This window comes from Psittacula echo, assembly GCF_963264785.1.
Source record: "Psittacula echo genome assembly, chromosome: 13".
NCBI classification, from domain to species: domain Eukaryota; kingdom Metazoa; phylum Chordata; class Aves; order Psittaciformes; family Psittacidae; genus Psittacula; species Psittacula echo.
The window spans coordinates 11,818,470-11,835,994 of record NC_137749.1 but is presented as its reverse complement, the minus strand read 5'-3'; the positions used below and the strand labels follow the sequence as shown (position 1 = coordinate 11,835,994).

The window sequence follows — 17,525 nt, the reverse complement described above, 5'->3', positions numbered from 1 at the left end:
AGCCGAAAGCTGGAGCCATAGAACATGTGCGGAGCTGCAGCCCCTGACTCTGTGTGGGTCTCTCCTTTCACACTTGAGTGTGAAGCAAAGAGCTGAGCCCTTTGAGGGTGATCACTGAAGCTTTATGAACCAACAGACCTGCAAAAGCCTTCCATGAGAGCCCAGAGAAGGAACTGGCCCCTACCACAGGCATTGGAAGGTTGTTCGTCAGAGCTCTTGGAGGTTCAGATGCAGGATGGGATGTACCCACAGACCTCAAGCTCAACACTCACCAGCAGCTTCGGGATCAGTGTCTGACAGGAAGCAGCCATCAAGAGCTCCAGCAGCTAAGCTCACCCAAGCAGGCTGCATGCTGAGATGCTGCCTCCTGCCTCAGCTCCCATGACTACCAGCACTTGGGAGCAGTGTGAAGAGAGGTGAGGAAGAGCCTTCACCTTGAAACACATTAACAGCAATTTACAGTAAATGGTTTCCAACCAAGATTACAGCCGGAGCCCAGAGCAGAAACACGACGTGAAAGGATGAAGGTACTGAAGTGGACAGGCTCTGTCTTCCCTCCGCCCCTTCCAAAGCCAACCCCAGAGAGCAAAGGGAACATCTGACTCCAAAGCCTGACTCCAGTGCTGCTGTGTCTGACTCCAGCACCAGGAAGGGATGACGGTGGGTTCACCACATCAGCAAAGTCAAACATGGACTGATCACATCCTCCTTGTACACGGAATGCTGGGATGTTATTTTGAAGGCACCTGGGTTAAATACATACCTACACCTCAGCAACTGGTGATAGAGCAGCCTTCAAATGCTTGAGACAAGGTAATCAAACAGATCTAAGACTGATACCATGGTAAGTCAGGTTGTAGAAGTGACTGCAGAGAGCATGCCCAGCAGTAGCCCTGTGTATTGCTGTAGCTCAACCAGTGACACCTATCCTGAACTCACACATTTCAGTCAAGCTCAGCAAGAGTAAGCTCTTTGCCAGAAGCTTCCAGGTGATGAGAGCTCCTCTGAGAAGTCATCCAGGACAAGGCAAACCCCCAGCATTCCACAAATGCAGTTTCCTATATTGAATGAGACACGACTTGGAGAGAACAGCCTTGGTCAGGGACATGGAGGTGCAGTCAGCACCATGCAGCAGGATGTGATCTCCTGGGATGTGCATGTTGCAGCCATTCTGTGAGCCATGGGACCTCCTGCAGGGCACGCTCCATCCCAAGACGTTGGCAGAACAAAGCAAACAGCGAGAGCATATGAAAAGCTGAATGTACAAACCCACCAGTGACTTTGCCGTTCTGCTCTTTGGTCTCACCTCTGATGAGATTTAGAATGTGCACCTTTTATTTACATCACTCAACTTTTACCCTTGCTGGCCTTGGCTGCTCCAAAGTGTGTATCTCGCTTCCAGTTCTGCTCATCCCTACCATGACAAGAATTCCACCTTTGAAAGGTTTCACGCTTGGCCTGGGATATTTATCTCCAACAATAGGATGCAATCACTCTTTACAACACGGGCTGGTAAAACTTGCCAGTCACAGAAGAAGTTGGGACATGAAAAAGCCAAAGGAAAACCAAAAGCAGCATTTCATTCCCAAAGAGGCGAGAAGGAGAACAGGAGACTCGGTGGGCATCGTGTAGCTGTAATGTCTGCATTCAGCACGCACAGCTACGGACCTCATTTATCACCATTATCTCCAATGAAGACCAAGACTGTTCAGAACTCCATCTCCTGGGACAAGGTCTCCAAATGATGATCTCAGGGCAAGGAGGAAATTGGGAGAAATTAACTTTAGTGACTGAATATGAGCAGTTCAGTGCCACAGAAGTACTTGAGACTGAGCATGGCAGCACATGAATGGAGGAAGGACTATGGAGGTAAAGACCAAGCTCCCAATGACTGAACAGCTTGAGCAACCATGTTAGAAAGCATGTGGGTAAGTTCCAGTGATCCGGTTTGTTCTTGGACAAAGGTACTTGGAACTTTATGAAGCCTTTCACAAACATAATCCCAGCGGTTATCATGGAAAAGAAAGACAACAACAGAATTGCTCACTGCACATTCGTTGTCCACATCACCAGGAAAATGTTGGGATGCTCTGAAGCAGAACCCTGCAGTTTCCTGCAGCTCTATCTGCAGCAGGCAATAATCCATCAGGTTATCAGCAGACCCAAAATATCTGTACCAAACAGAAGGGGTTTTATTGAGGTATGACGTCTTCTCAGCTTCTTACCTCTCTGCCTTTGGCACACAGAGAACTGAGAAGAGAGATGTCTTTTCCAATCAACTCCCACAGGCAGTTCACTTGCCATAAAATCCAAACTTCCTCCCTTCCACCCCTCCGAGAGTTTTGCTTTACGTAAGGAAGTTGGGTTTAGCTTCTCCAAACCAGCAGCTCCTCAGAGCTCCTTTCCCTACACTGTTTAACCAGGATACTGACCTCTTGCCTATAGGATGGTTATTCTCACCTCTCCATACTCAAATGAAACACTGAGCTCCTCTTGGCTGGATGAAGCAGAGCACTGAGGGAGACACCTCCAGCAGCCTCTCACAGCAAGAGAAGAACTTTGAGATGAGAAAGAACAAGTCAGTACCTTCAGAACACTGAAAGGCAGCAGCCAGGGGAGTCCATTGGGAGAAACTCAACCATCTGCAATAAACTGTCACTGCTTCAGGAGGAGAGGGTGCAAGAGCACAGCCATCAAGTGGATGTACCTGGTTATGGAGTCAGACTGCTCTGGTGTCCTCTTCAGGGCCACATGCAGAGCAGCCTGCTTACACCAACCTAGACATGTGGCTTTGTGGATCCTGGAGGAGATCACATAATTCTCTTGCTGGCATGTGGATGTCAAAGAGGATGCCAAGGCCTTTGGTAGAGTCCACCCTGCCTGATCTTCCTATGAAACGTTAACTGTGAGATCATTTCATTTGAGAACTGCCAAAGCAGCCATTGAGGAAACGCATGAGGTGGTGGGGAGTGAAGGGGTCAAAGCATGAAAGACAACCAGAAACTGCACTTATTTACAACACACTTTTCACTTAAAAACATTGATAGGTGCAGTCTTACCACGCAGAAGAACTTGCACCTTTCTTTCTCAACAACTCTTTAAGCTCCAAGGCTTAGATTTCTAGTTTCTAGCTTACAATGGGTGGATCAGTGAGAGTCTGCACAACAACATGGAGATGTAGCAGGTACCTGATCTCCATTTCAGACAGCAACTTCCCCTGCAACAGCAGAAACATGCAGGGAGTGATGATCACCAGTGCCACAGGAGTGCCATAAACCAAGGAGGAATAAGAGGGGAGGAGACACTGGTGTGCACAAAGAGCAGAGAAAGGTGGTCCAGAAAAGAGTGGTTATTAAAACTGCTGCTTGACTGAAGAGCAGAGGTAAGCTCCTTCACCTTTCTTAGCCACATGTGCTCATTTTGCCACTACCATTGGTTTTAACCGGAGTAACCCCAAAGCATCACTGAAAGACAAGAACATTCCCACCTTATTTCATCTGGAATTCTGTCTGGTTCCCTTATTATTCACATGATGCTTTTGCAGAGCAACAGGGCAGTGGAATCACACTGAAAAACCACTGGGACATGTGCAGTGTAGAGCTTCTGATGGAGTTCTCCTGTGACCCCTGCACTCACTGGAACTACTCAAGCTTGGTTTTGGAAAGAGACTCAGCTTCAGAGTTGAGAGCATCCTTCCAGCAATGCAGCCTCTCCCCACTCTGCAGCATCCTGATCTAAGGGGGAATAACGAGGATTTAAGGGCCCAAGACTCTGGACTCCACCAGTAAGAATAGCAACACGCACAGCCCCGGCCCCTAACCTCAGTGCCCTGCCCTGCTCTCACGTTGAGGGGGGTTGTTCAGCAAAGCCCACAAACACCAGCTTTTCCACCCAAATATTACTTCATACCATTGAATTTGGGGCCAGAACTCCCACTTTCTGATTCTCTGCCACACAAATCACTGGATGCTCTCAACTGCATACCCTATCTGTGGCCAGGAAGCAGCACCCAGCTGCTGAGGAACCAACTGATGGTCAGCAGCAACAACATTGGGAACATCAGACCATGCTGGTTTGCTCAGCTTTGAACACTGTGGGCTCTGGAGCTCACATTCCTACAGGATTACTCTTTTCAAGATGCTGTTGAAAGAGTAAATTAACACAGAGAGGTAAATAAAGCCTGAATTTCTGGTCTCACCTATAAATTCCAGACACATTTGGGTTCTTGTATCATGGCTGACCTTACCTCCCCAAGGGTGCTAAGGGGGCAGGCATGGGAGAAGTCCACCAGCATCATCCAGTATTGAATGCATGGTGGTAAAGTGTCAGCCAGCCACACCAGCACTCAATCCAGGCACAGACCCCGGTGGTGTTCATCTCCTGGGCAATAGGTTTCAAATCAGCTTCCCCTCACCCCCAGATTTCCATTTTGGCACACGAAGAGGTGGGAATGAAAGGTTATTAAAGGGAAGGCCCATCGCAAGGTTCACTGACATCGAATGGAACATTTCTGTTCTAAACACAGGGAAAACTTCTTCCCCAGCACATAACCTTAGAGCCTGCGGATGTGGTAACACCTCCTGGAGCACACCAAGGTGGTGCTGTGGAACTTCCCACTACACTGGGAAGAGGATGTGTGAGCACAGGCTGAGGACAACAGAGCTTTGACATGACACATACCCCCCACGTGCTTCTCCAAAGGCCTGTTGGCTGACACAGTGAGCTAAGGGGTGGGATTCCCCTCTCCCCCCAAAGCTATGCATGTACTGCTCACCCTAAGCCCCGCCAGCACGATCCCAGACACGCTTCGTATCAGAGCATGTTCCATGGAAACCCAAAAGAGAAGTTCTCCAAGAAGCCAACCATCTTCCCCACCCTGTATTAGGGTTATCTTTAGCAGTATTGGGTCACTGAAGCTAACAGATGTAGCAAGTCCAAGTGTGTAGGGAATTAAATCCCAGTCCCAGCCCCACAGGAGGCTGCCATGGGATTCAGGAGTGACCTTGGGACATCACCTGGCTTCCCCAGAGCTCAGAGGTGCAGGAAGACCTCACAGTCCGTACCTTCACAGCAACACCTCCCATCAGCTCCCCGGGGGCCTTTGCCATGCAACACCTTCAAGCCACCAAAGCAGACATGTTCAAGGAAAACAGGAGCTATGGACTCCGCTGCTGAAGGCAGGGGAGAAGGTGCAGCAGCTTTCCACATGGAATAAGAGAATATGAATGTATTCAACACGCATATCTGCTTATCAATCCCATTGTGTATCTATTTGGAGTGCAATACTTGAGTCATTCATCATTTCTTCCCTCCAGTCAACCTAACTGGATCTGACACTTCTTTGCTCAGTGCAGGCAGCAGTGTGGGCACTGCACTGGGTGTATGCACACACACATACACACACACACAAGGCAGGGGGTCTCCAGGAGCCAAAGGATCCTGCCTGTGTCAGGTCTGCTGCACCAAGCCCTCTAATGCACACGTTTCTAGGTCACTCTTTAAGCTGGGGAGGGAAGGGGGAGCAGGGGACAGCAGCCTGAGGAGCACTCAGGGTGCAGCTAACCCAGAAGTACACCTGCAATAAAAGACAGGACTCAAATGGAAGCCTCTGCCCAGACCCCCGAATGCCACAGCATCAGCAGCAAAACCACACAGGGAAAATCTGGGCTTCTGGCACTGCCGCTGCCTTTTCCCCTCCGCTCACAGCCACGCACACACCGTGCCTGGTGCATGGAGGCACGGGCAGCGCTTTGGGGGCTGGAGAAATGGTGGTAGAGGAGGAAACACCCCAGCGCCGAGGCAGGGTGAGACAAGAAGGGGAGGGCTTGCTGGTGTAGTTTCGGGGTTGGTCTGGGATGATGTCATAGCACTGAGCGAGTGCCATGGCCGAGCCGTGGGTACTTTCTGCCGCTCCCCGTCCATCTGACCTCTAATCCCAGCACCCGCAAGTATTGACCATGACAGCTCTTTTTGCTTTAAAAAGCCATTTTCCACTCCTTTCCCTGCCGAAAGGCTGCCGCCGACTGCAGCCCGTGCCGAGGGGAGGCGGCACGGCAACTAACTCTTCCGGCACACACCCCTTTCCCTACTACAAAGGCATCCACAGCAATCACATTTGCAATAGTACAAATCCTGATGGATTCACCCCATCCCCCTCCTCCCCCTTTGTAAGCCCACAGCCCGCTCCCTTATCCCAACCCAGGGATCCTTCCTAGGGATCCAGCTCAAAAATGCAGCCAGAGCTGCTGGAAAGAAATGAATGAATGAAAACCCAGGCGGCAGCAGCAGCAGCAAGCTCATTGTTTCAAACCCCACCGGCATCTGCATCCCCACGGCACCGAAGCAGATTCCACACGAGCACAGGGACACACTTTATGCACATGCAAATAAACACATTAACAAACAGGGATAAGTGGGAAGGGGTATGGAGGGTGGGGAGATATCAACTTCACCCTGGAAGGTGGCTTCTCTCGCGCGTATTGGAAACACACAGGGAAACGAGACAGATATCACATTTTACATCTCACACACACAGAGCTAAAGCATCTTTCAGTGCAATATCTCGTTGCTATGCCAACAACAGGGAAAGAGCACATATTAGGAGAGGAAAGCCAGGGAATCGCTGACCCGTTTGCAGCGGGAGAGGGGATGAGGGGAGGTGGGGTGCGGTGGCTGCTTACCAAAGATGCTGATTTGATTGTGGCAAAGCGCTCTCGGTTCCGGTAGTGGAGGGCCTGATTCTGCACTGACTGGGTAGGCCGCACCTCAGGCCTGCGATCCCTGTGGCCCACCTCATCCCTTATAAATACATGATCCTGCAGAAACGGATAAAAACAAGGAGAAAGTCCGGCTGTGCTCTTCCCGCGGCGGCTGCCTCGCTCTCACCCCTCTGTCTGCACAAGCGCGGCGGTTGGAGAGGCATAGTTCAGCTCTCTGCTAGCCCCGGCAGCTCCCACCGTACGAAATGAATAAGCAACACATTGCAGGCTCGGCACGTCAGCTGATCGGGAGGCTTCCGAGTCCCTCGCTGGGGCTGGCGTGGGGCTCTGGGTCTGCTCTAACCCTCCAGGGTTACATAGGTGCAGAGCCCCAAAGGATGGAGAAGCGGGAAGCGATGCAGGGCGGTCGGACTCCTCGGAGAGGTCGGGTTCAAGCACTGCAAGCGAGCGATCCCAGCACAAACGTGATTCCCATGTCTAGCAAAGAAGGTGCTGTTCCCTTTTAACACCAGAGCAACATTCTGCCTCATTCCCTTTGCCGAGTGCTTCGTCCTCAGTAGGGTTTCTTTGTCTCTTGTTTGCTATCTGCTGTGGAGGACGAGCATTCTGGCTAAACGCATGGCAGGCTGGAGAGCACCAGGAAAGCCTCCGTGACCACTCAGGGATCCTGCTTTCCAGTCATGATCCTGCACAGTTCTAGCACTTTCTCTCCACAGCCCACAAAGGATTTAATTCTTTTCCCCCCTTTTAAAGCAACAGCTCCCAGGTTTTAGCAGGCACGGTTCCCGGTGCAACCTGCCTCCTGCTCGCTGCACAGCAGCGCGAGGAGCGGCTCTGCATCTGCCAAACCAGCTCTGCAACGGAACAAAGCTCTCACCGGGCACAGAAAGGAGAGACCCCGACCACAAAGGGCACTGAAAAACACCACCACCAGCTTCCTGGTTCAAATGGTGACTGCCAGAAGTCAGCGCACCCACAGGTTACCCCTTAAGGATGGAGCAGCCTTTGGACACGCGCAGCCAGCCCAGCCGCGTGGGCTCCATGGGGCAGCAGCAATGGTACCCAGCAGTGGCACATCTCCCACATGCAGCTGCGTGACTCCCATCCTCAAGCTCCTAAAACAACGCGACAAAAACCAGATCCTCCCTGAATGAAATCAAGATTCCAGCTGCCAGAGGTGCACGATCAAGGCTGCGAGTGCCTATGTCAGAAGGCAAAGGGTCACCAGCCCTCGTGGCCTCTGTGCACTGGGGGTTTGCAGGTGAGCAGAAGCAGCTTTGCCACCCTGCCATGCCACAGCAGACATCAGTGAGGTCAGAAATCCCTATGGTGAGAAACCAGCTGATATGGAGGAGCATCTCTACCATGACTGCTGTCACACTGATGCTCCTTTCCCTCTCCACAGGCACTTGCTTCCCTCTGTACTGTCCTCAATTTCCAGCTGCTTCTCACCTGGACACACACATCCAAAGAATCCCCGACTGGTTTGGGTTGGAAGGGACCTTAAAGCCCATTCAGCTCCAACCCCTGCCGCGGGCAGGGACCCCTTCCACTGGAGCAGCTTGCCCCAAGCCCCTGTGTCCAACCTGGCCTTGAACACTGCCAGGGATGGGGCAGCCACAGCTTCTCTGGGCACCCTGGGCCAGCGCCTCAGCACCCTCACAGGGAAGAGCTTCTGCCTAAGAGCTCATCTCAGTCTCCCCTCGGGCAGGTTAAAGCCATTCCCCTTGGCCTGGCCCTACAGGCCCTTGTCCAAAGCCCCTCTCCAGGTTTCTCATAGATCCCTTTAGGCATTGATCAGAGCACTGGGGGAGCTTCCAGTTATTTAAGTGATGCTAAAGAGCAAGTCACTCAAAGCCAGTTAAACCCCCATGTGCCCCTGCATGCACTGTGGATTAAGAAGCTAAAATAAACAAATAACTAAAACCTGTTCCTGTGGCAGTTAATCCCTGGATATCTAAAAGCTGGATATAAAAGCTGCCACCTAGTATCTAAATGGCTACTGCTGGAGCATTGTTGGAGCATCTTCCAATGCACATGGAAGATGCTCAAACCCATGAGTCTTGCCCCAGCGTCAGTCTACAGAGTAAGAACCTGGATTTTCCTCCCTGGAGTCCTATGCCAGTTCTACCCCACATCTTTCCATCCTCGTTGGTGAAAAAGGCCTTCACCAGGTCCTGCCCTCAGCACAGCACTCGAGGAAGATCTGCTCAGCACCACTGCCGTGCATTTGTAAGAGCAACACTAACAGCATGTTCCAACAGCACTTTCATTTTATGTTCAAGATATTCTGACCAGACTCCTTCCTGATAACACTCAATAATTACACTGAGCAGGGAATTGGGGGGTTTCATTTCAGAGCAAGATGTAGCTTGTTCCAAGGAATTTTAGTGGGGAAACCACCCCACACAAACACATTGCTTCAACAAAACCTCCTAGGTGAATACAGCACCTGCTCAGAGGACAACTGCAACAAGCAAGCTACGGAAGCAACCAGAAAACATCTCAGTAGGTACATAGGAGTTGCTTGTTTTCCTATGGGAAAAGCAGTGAGTATTTTGGCTCTTTCATCACAGCAAAACCAGGCAGACAGATCTATAAATTGCATTTGATATTTACATTTTTTTCAGTACATCACACTGTCATATGGCTGCAGCGACTCTTTGCATGGACAGAGCATCAAACACAAGTTAACAAAGCAGAGGAAGGAGTCCCATCATCTTCAGCAGCTGATTTAGACACCTCAACCTCAAGCTCCGACCACATGGGACTATCCCAAAGCTGAAACATCTCAACTTCCACCTCAAAGGCAACATTCATTTGCACACTGCAGTTTCTGTTACGCACACCAAAGAAAAGCCATCACAAACACTGTTTACACAAGAGGATTCCCTAACAGGAAAGGGCTGCCAGTCTCCTAGACAAGCAGGAAAGGCAATTTCTGAACCATAGTAAGGACTTTAACGGAACTGCAGCAAATCCCTTCCTTCTAAGGATTTAAAGAGCAAGGAAAACAACAATGTGCTATTGCTCACTTTAACACATGGCACTAAATGCCTGGATAATCTACAGAGAGGTCTAAGTATTGGGAGTGTTTCAAGAAAAGGCTTCATGTCACCAGCCTGCTTGACATCATTCCAGAAGGTCCATGAAGGATCATCACTGCTGGCACACGTGAGCCAAAACTCACCACGTCATTACCTAAATCTGCTTTCTATCTCACAAAAACAACATCTTTTGCATGTATGAATCACAAGCGTTGGTACAGAGGAAAACACCCTCAGCTTTGCCTCAGCTGTAACTTGTGCAGAGCTGCTGTGCTAGCGTCCTCTCCAACTCAGCGCAAGTGCTGCACATGAACTACAGCAGTGATAGGTGACACATGCAGGTTGATTCAGTGGGTTTGGGAAGTCACTCAACACCCAACAGTTGTTACAGAAGTATGTTTGTATGACAGACATCGGGCAAGAATTTGTGATGATCAACTGTAATTCCTGGCAGTGTTCAGGGCCAGGTTGGACAGGGCCTTGGGTGACATGGTCTAGTGTGAGGTGTCCCTGCCCACGGCAGGGCATTGGAACAGGATGATCTTAAGGTCCTTTCCAACACAGACCATTCTATGAAAATCCTCTTTCCATCTTTTTGTTCTAAACTACATTTTAATCAGAGGATTCCCTAACATCAAGAGGAGCGTGACCAGCAGGTCCAAGGAGGTGATCCTGCCCCTCTACTCTGCTCTCGTGAGACCTCACTTGGAGTATTGTGTGCAGTTCTGGTGTCCTCAACACAAAAAGGACATGGAACTTGTCAACTGGAGCACCTCCTGTATGGAGCCAGGCTGAGAAAGTTGAGGCTGTTCAGCCTGGAGAAGAGAAGGCTGCGTGGAGACCTCAGAGCAGCTTCCAGTATCTGAAGGGGGCCTACAAGGATGCTGGGGAGGGACTCTTCATCAGGGACTGTAGTGACAGGACAAGGGGTAACGGGTTCAAACTGAAACAGGGGAAGTTTAGATTGGATCTAAGGAAGAAATTCTTTACTGAGAGGGTGGTGAGGCACTGGAATGGGTTGCCCAAGGCAGCTGTGAATGCTCCATCCCTGGCGGTGTTCAAGGCCAGGTTGGACAGAGCCTTGGGTGACCTGGTTTAGTGTGAGGTGTCCCTGCCCATGGTAGGTGGGTTGGAACTGGATGATCTTAAAGTCCTGTCCAACCCTAACTATTCTATGATTCCCTGACATTTTTATTGCCTAAATTTCATCCTCTTAAGTAGTGATCATTGTAATGTCGAAGTAACTCCAACAAGACTGTATTGCATTTGAACAAAACCATACCACAGTGGCTCTCTGTTTAGAGTAAAGGAGAATGACCTTTTTAGTAGTATAAAGTTTTATGGAAACAAAATGACACAATGGGGGAGAATTCTCAATCTTACCACTTGGCGTATTCATTTAGGACAACAAAACAGGAGTTCTGGGAAGCCACCTGTACACCCACTGGCATGTACCAGCAGTTGAACAAAGCAGATGGCAAGCTACCTGTGATGCATCAACTGGTGCCTATACTCTTAGGGAGCCAAAATCTTCATCCTCACTTTAAGATGAATTAACTGATACCTATCTAGCTTTTAAAGGTGGGTTATGTGTCTTCGAAGCACAGTGTATTTGGAGATTAAGTCCCTGCCTTGTTTTGTCTTTGGTTTTTTTGCTCTCTGATACAATTGGGTTTGCATTAGAGCTTTCATCTACTCTTCAGTTCTCAACCTGTGTAGCTGAATTAGCTCTCAACAGGAGATGGACATGAGAATGTCTGTCCATAGGAAAGATGATCCCTGGATGGAGGAGCATGGTTAACTGTCTTCAGAAGACAAATGTTAGAAAACCAGAGCTCTTACACTGACCATATTGGGACTTACATGGAGGAGGTCACCAATCTGAAACCTGCCAAGGGACAAGGAAAAGCTTTGAGCAGGGTAGGAGGACAGCTCATTCAGTCTGGGCACCTGAATTTCCTGCAAAGAACCTGCTGGTGAGTAAGGCATCCTCCTGAAGAAACATCCTAAGGATGGGCTGGGATCCCAGAAAGGGAAGATGCAGGCTCCCTGCCACAGCAGCAGGCATTACAGCAATTCTTTTCCTCCCAGGAGTTTAGGACATAGCTATAAACTAGGTTATATAAAAAGCTACACATTCACTTATGCCTTATGAGTATTTTCTTTCTGTCCAGTGATTTTTCTTCCCATCTACAAGTTCTACTCTGCTGATAGGTGGGCATCACCTTTATTCTAAGTACAAGTTTAGAAACATAGAGCATTACTGCTGCCCCAAAGCCTTGTATTGTGGAACGGGTGAGGCTGTACCTGCTTTTCATGGATGATTTATCACAAATACTGTTCTCCATCAGGCAAAAATCAAAGCATCATCACCAATACGCCCACATAATGCAAACAGTTGACTAAGTATGTGCATCAGTGTTTTCCTTTTAGCTTTTAAAGGCTGATTAAATACAAATCAAAAGCTTAACTTAAACCTGAACCTCAGGTTCTTCCCATTTGGTTTGGGATTAGGCTCCAGAGTGCTACCAAACTCCCTGCTCCTCACCTGCTAGAACAAAACCAAGTTGTGTGGAGCAGCTCCACCATAGTTAAAGCAAGCACAAATTGAAATGTCTTCAGAATAAGAACCCTCACCTTAAAACCAGAGTGGGATGTATGTGTATTTAAATCCCCTCAAGTGTCCTGCTCCGATTTTAGGCTTTTCATGCGTGTTAATAAACACATGAAGCAATTTTCCATTTAAAATGGCATTCCCCAAAGTAACAGAGAATAAATAAAACACAAAAAGCACATACTAAATTAAAACAATACATTTACAGACTGGAATATATCATGCTACTCATAGTCCAAATTTGCCCTACACATCCATACACTGGAAGGTAACATTTGCCAATTGAGAAGGTACCTGCTCCACTGCAGGAACTGGTAATCACAGCCAGCTGTTAACTGTTTTGTAAAGGCCATCAGTGCAGAACTGGGGTCTGTGCTCCCAAAATTACCCTAAGAAACCTGTGTTAAGAGATCCACAGGTGATTTCTTTCACAATACTTCAGTTTCGAGTGTGCAGGAGACCCTGTTTTTTTACACCAGCTGACAAAAGCTTCCATGTGGTGACATGTTGATGCATTTTCCTCAACTGAACATCTTAATCATAGAATCACAGAATGGTTTGGGTTGGAAAGGACCTTAAGATCATCCAGTTCCAACCCCCCTGCCATGGGCAGGGACACCCCACACTAAACCATGGCACCCAAGGCCTCATCCAACCTGGCCTTGAACACCGCCAGGGATGGAGCATTCACAACCTCCCTGGGCAACCCATTCCAGTGCCTCACCACCCTCACAGTAAAGAACTTCCTCCTCATGTCCAATTAATCTCAAGAAAACAGCAGTTACGCAGAAGCTGAAGAGGCCTGAGTTTGTAGCCTCAGAAATCTCCCTGTATTTGTACTTTAGAAGTGTCATACAACCACTATGGAGCAAAATACTACCCTTAAAACAAGCAGGAACTCTACTTCTTTCCCAAATACAATTTATGTCTGATCGGAGTGCCTCACATTTTGTTTTCATCAACTGGCATGACACTGATCAGTGCTATACTGAGCACTCAGAAACAGCACAATGCATGACTCCTGTGTAAATCAGTCCCGCAAGCTTCTATTTTAATGCATATGACTACTCAACAACGTAAAATCAAAGTGAATGTGGGTTTCTGAAGCCTACACAGAATGAGAAGGAGCTCCAGCTACCATCACCCAGAACATCAAGTCAGTGGCACTGCTCTTCATTTAGGATGGTGTCGGGCTGGCAGTTTGGACTCAACACTGTTTTCTTCAGACAGGTGGAAATAAAGTCTTCTCTGAAAATGCTATTACAAGTGTATTTAGAAAGATGTAAAGCCCAAAAAAGCATGCAGCTGATCTGCCAGGATCTTTAAATATGAAAGGGAAGCTTTTGGTAAAAAAGTAATCCCTTTTCTAAGCATTTCAACATTCAATTACACAAACAATGTTTCAGGAGGAAAAATTGCTTCCAAATATCTTGTTAGTTAAAGCCAGGTTTTACTGTAACCTTACAAATGAGAAATTCATACTTTTCCTGCTGCTGGAATGTTTGAATTCCTCTGGCAAAAAGCACATGTACACTCTGAGGCTCTTTGCATATGCAATCACACAAACAACTTACATTTTACTGCCCGCTAGCAAAGACACCGCTAAGGCCAAGCCAAAACTATTTTAGTCCAATGACCTTAGATTAGATGCCAACTTACAACTAGACAACTTCAGATTGCTATCTAGCACTAAGGAAATGAAAGGCAACAGATCACAACATGCAGCAAACGAGCAGAAAGGCACTGAGTGGAACTTGACCAAAACATACCTCGTGGGAAGGGTCCAAAGCTCTGCACACTTCCACTTCTCATGAGGGGAATCCAAGTGCAAGGAGATTTTAATCATACATTGTGACTGGCAAACAGTTAGCTTAGCTGCTACAAGCACTTGTCACCATACTACATAATACAGTACAATCACTCACAAGGAAACAAGGACTGTTGTTACAAGCAGAGCTGAAGTAGTGCACATGCAGGGCTGGGTAAGGAGGCATGCAGTAAGTCTGTGCGACCCCTGCCTAGACACTGAGAGCACTACCTTTCATTAGTGACCTCTGTTTTACTTTCAGAGGTTATTTAAACAGAGTTTAGCTTTTAAACAGGAAAAAAACAACCACAGAACTTGATTCTGGCAAGCCCAACACCAGCTCCTGCTCCCAGCAGATGGCTCAGCACAAGACCACAACACACTGATGCTTGGGCACTATGCAGGTGAGCCAACACAAGCAATAGCAGGGACTACAGGAAGCTACAGAGAGCACCAGAGAACATACCTTCTTATGGACAACGGAGGAAGTGGAATTAATTGTGCTCTCATCACTATGCATCATGACCAGTTCGGGGCTGCTCTCATCCAGGACCTCCTGCATGCTGCTCACACTGCTGCTCTGACTGCCTGTGCTCACAGACATACTTGGGATGGAATGGTTGCTGCCCAGACTGTCCATCTTCCTACTCAGGTTTGATCCATGCTCACTGTCCTATGAAACAAGGGGCATCAGTTACAAACACTGCAGGAGATCACCTGCCCAGCACGTGCCTGCAATGCCCAGAGCTTCTTTTACAGGTGACTCTGCAGAGTTAAAAGTCATTATTTCAGCAACCACATTTCCCAATGCTGCTTGGGTTATGAAATACTCCACGTGGGACAGTTAGCTTTTGCCTTTTCCCCTGTAATCTTACTGCATCAGGCTTCAAGCCAGTTTTTTCCATGTATCAGTAAGTCTGGGCATAGCTTTTGGCTTGAAGAGGAGAGATCCAGGAATACTGGATGGCTGGTGGAAGGAGTCTCATAATTAAAAGGAGTGATTTAAGTTTGTATTAAAACAATATTCCAAGTCAGGACAAGCTACAACACATCTTGTGCACCAGAAAACACATAAGACAATGAATCCATTTGGATTCTTACTTGATAAATAGCACATGGTGCTTAACAGGCGTAGAGGTTTTAACCTCCATGTCCCAAGCAGTCAGCAATTACATTTCGTCACGCTAAAAGCCCCTTTAGCCTTGTCTTTTCAGCCAAGATAAATTCTTCATCCACCTTTAAGCAGCTCACTCAGAAGAGCCTGCATTGAAACTGTTGTAAATATATATAGCTTTGATTGTACAGATAAACATCAGAAGTTAGCAGCTTCTCTTCTTGTTGCATACTCATACAAGTACAGTATTCCCAGAGTATGCGCTTAATCTGGACTGATTTAGGAGAATTTATGGAGTTCTGTGATTAACTAGTGGCACTGAAGAGGCTTGCAAGGAATTCACAGTGAGGACCGAGAAGTCCAACCATCCTTCAGCATCCTTCAGGCCCAAAATAGCTCCAACTCACCAAAATGAATGGCCTGCTACTGCACGCAGACTGTCCTGGCCTCCAGAGTGAGCTTGGGGAGAATCACATTACAAATCACTTAAGAGGGAACTCATTTCACTGGGGACTGACAGAAAGCTCAAACTGACAGATTTGAATTTGATTGTGTGATTATGTTTGAAGCAATCAGCAGATCACCAGAGCCTGTGTGACAGTACTTCAAATCCAAGAGCACTGTTTTATAGAGAACACGGCCACATGAGAACTAAAGTGTTTCCAGGATGCTTATATGAAGTTGCAGAAGAAATAACCAAGCATCCAAGATGAGGATATGGCTCTGTAATTGATGAGTGTATATGCACAAAGGACAGGGATGAGATGGCATGTTCGACCTTAACACTGGCTTCCTGACTTGAAGCCTTTCCAAATGACCTTAAGTTTCTTGCAAGAGCTCTGAGGAAAGCATTAGTAATGTTTTAAGTGTTACAGATTCGTAATGCTCCTTTCCCACCTTAGAAAGCCTGAAGTAGAAAAAGGCACTGTTTCATCGCATTTGCAGCTCAGCAGCTTCTGTTAACCCATTAAGTAGTAACTGAAGCACGTGCTATGTTTCATTTTCACTGCCAAGTTAGTGATAAACATGAGCATACCTTTCATGGTACACAAGCTTGGTGGTAAAACAGTGCAGAGCATGCTGTGCACATGCAGAGTAGCGTGAGCTTCATTAGAGTTAATTCCTGGAGATACAATATCTTTTCCCCCCTCTTATTTGAGGGGCAGGGACAGGAAGAACAGAAGAAAATACATCTTGAAGTCAACTACTACCACATGTATCCCACTTAGCTGTTGAGCTTGGATCAACAACCAAGTGGGAAATCCATTCCCTTGTGCTTTCATACTGTCACCACCCCCCCAGCTTTTCACACATGGGTAGAGAAAGCTTGAAGGTTTCAGTGCAGAAGTCTGCCTATCCTCCCATCCCACAACTCAGCTTGAGGTTTAGAAGTTGGCTATCTGGAGGGTTAGAACAGAAGCACTTTGTAGCTTTAATCACAGTGGTTGCTGTTCTTACTCCTTCTGGGCATCTCCTCCAAAGTGAAGGATAGTGCTAAGTGCCAGTCCCCTCCTTCTCCATCTGACACCCAGGCTCACCCACCTCTTAAACCAGAGCTCTAGTTTAACTTTAAAGGAACAACTGCCCTACACAAACCTCAAAACCAAGTCCCTGAATATATGCTGAGCTCGGACATCTCACTGGATATTATCTGGCCATATTGAGCAGAAAGAAATACAAGCATCAATTTGCCTGTCAATTCTGTCTGTAGAGAAGCAGGCACAGATTTATTTATCCAACGTGCCTGCATGAAGTGACACTGTAAAATGACTGGTTTCCTTCTCTAAGCCACAGTTAGTGTCAGTTATCATACACTGATTAAGTGGGCTGGTTATTACAAGATTTAAACTGAAACTAAATTTTACATCTTTAACCTTCTTCTTTAACATTAAAGAACTTAAGAAAAGAAGTCTTGCTATTTTGGTGATTTGCTTTTCAGCTCCTGAGAGACCCATCACCTTACAGTAAAGTTATGGCAAGGGAAAAAATAGTAACCAAGTGCCCTTGCCTGTGCTTATGAGAAAGGAAAGCTCGGGCTGTCGCAGACCCTCCTTCACACAGGCTGTGAGCCACTTTCTGCTCCCTCCAGATGAGTTTCTTCCCTAAAGCTTTCAGAAGAAAGGCCACCACTTGAAAAACATCCAGAGTTTCAAAGCTGCCATTAAACGTACAGCTAACAGTGAGTAAAAGGGCTATTAACTCAGATTATGCTGTCTCTTTGCCT

At 47.5% G+C, this 17,525-nt stretch overlaps 1 protein-coding gene across 4 annotated transcripts in view; it reads right to left on the bottom strand.

Moving 5' to 3' along the window:
* The window catches only part of TAOK3 (TAO kinase 3), an 88,281-nt gene that overhangs the window by 8,954 nt on the left and 61,802 nt on the right, over positions 1–17,525 (bottom strand). For 3 of the 4 annotated variants that reach the window (XM_080628903.1, XM_080628904.1, XM_080628902.1), the window contains 2 exons: positions 14,654–14,860; positions 6,681–6,815 (listed from right to left, as the gene is read on the bottom strand). In XM_080628903.1, the coding sequence (XP_080485029.1) occupies positions 6,681–6,815; positions 14,654–14,860 (342 nt within the window). The remainder of the gene's footprint in view (positions 1–6,680; positions 6,816–14,653; positions 14,861–17,525) is intronic. The other variant, XM_080628905.1, reaches the window with a different exon arrangement.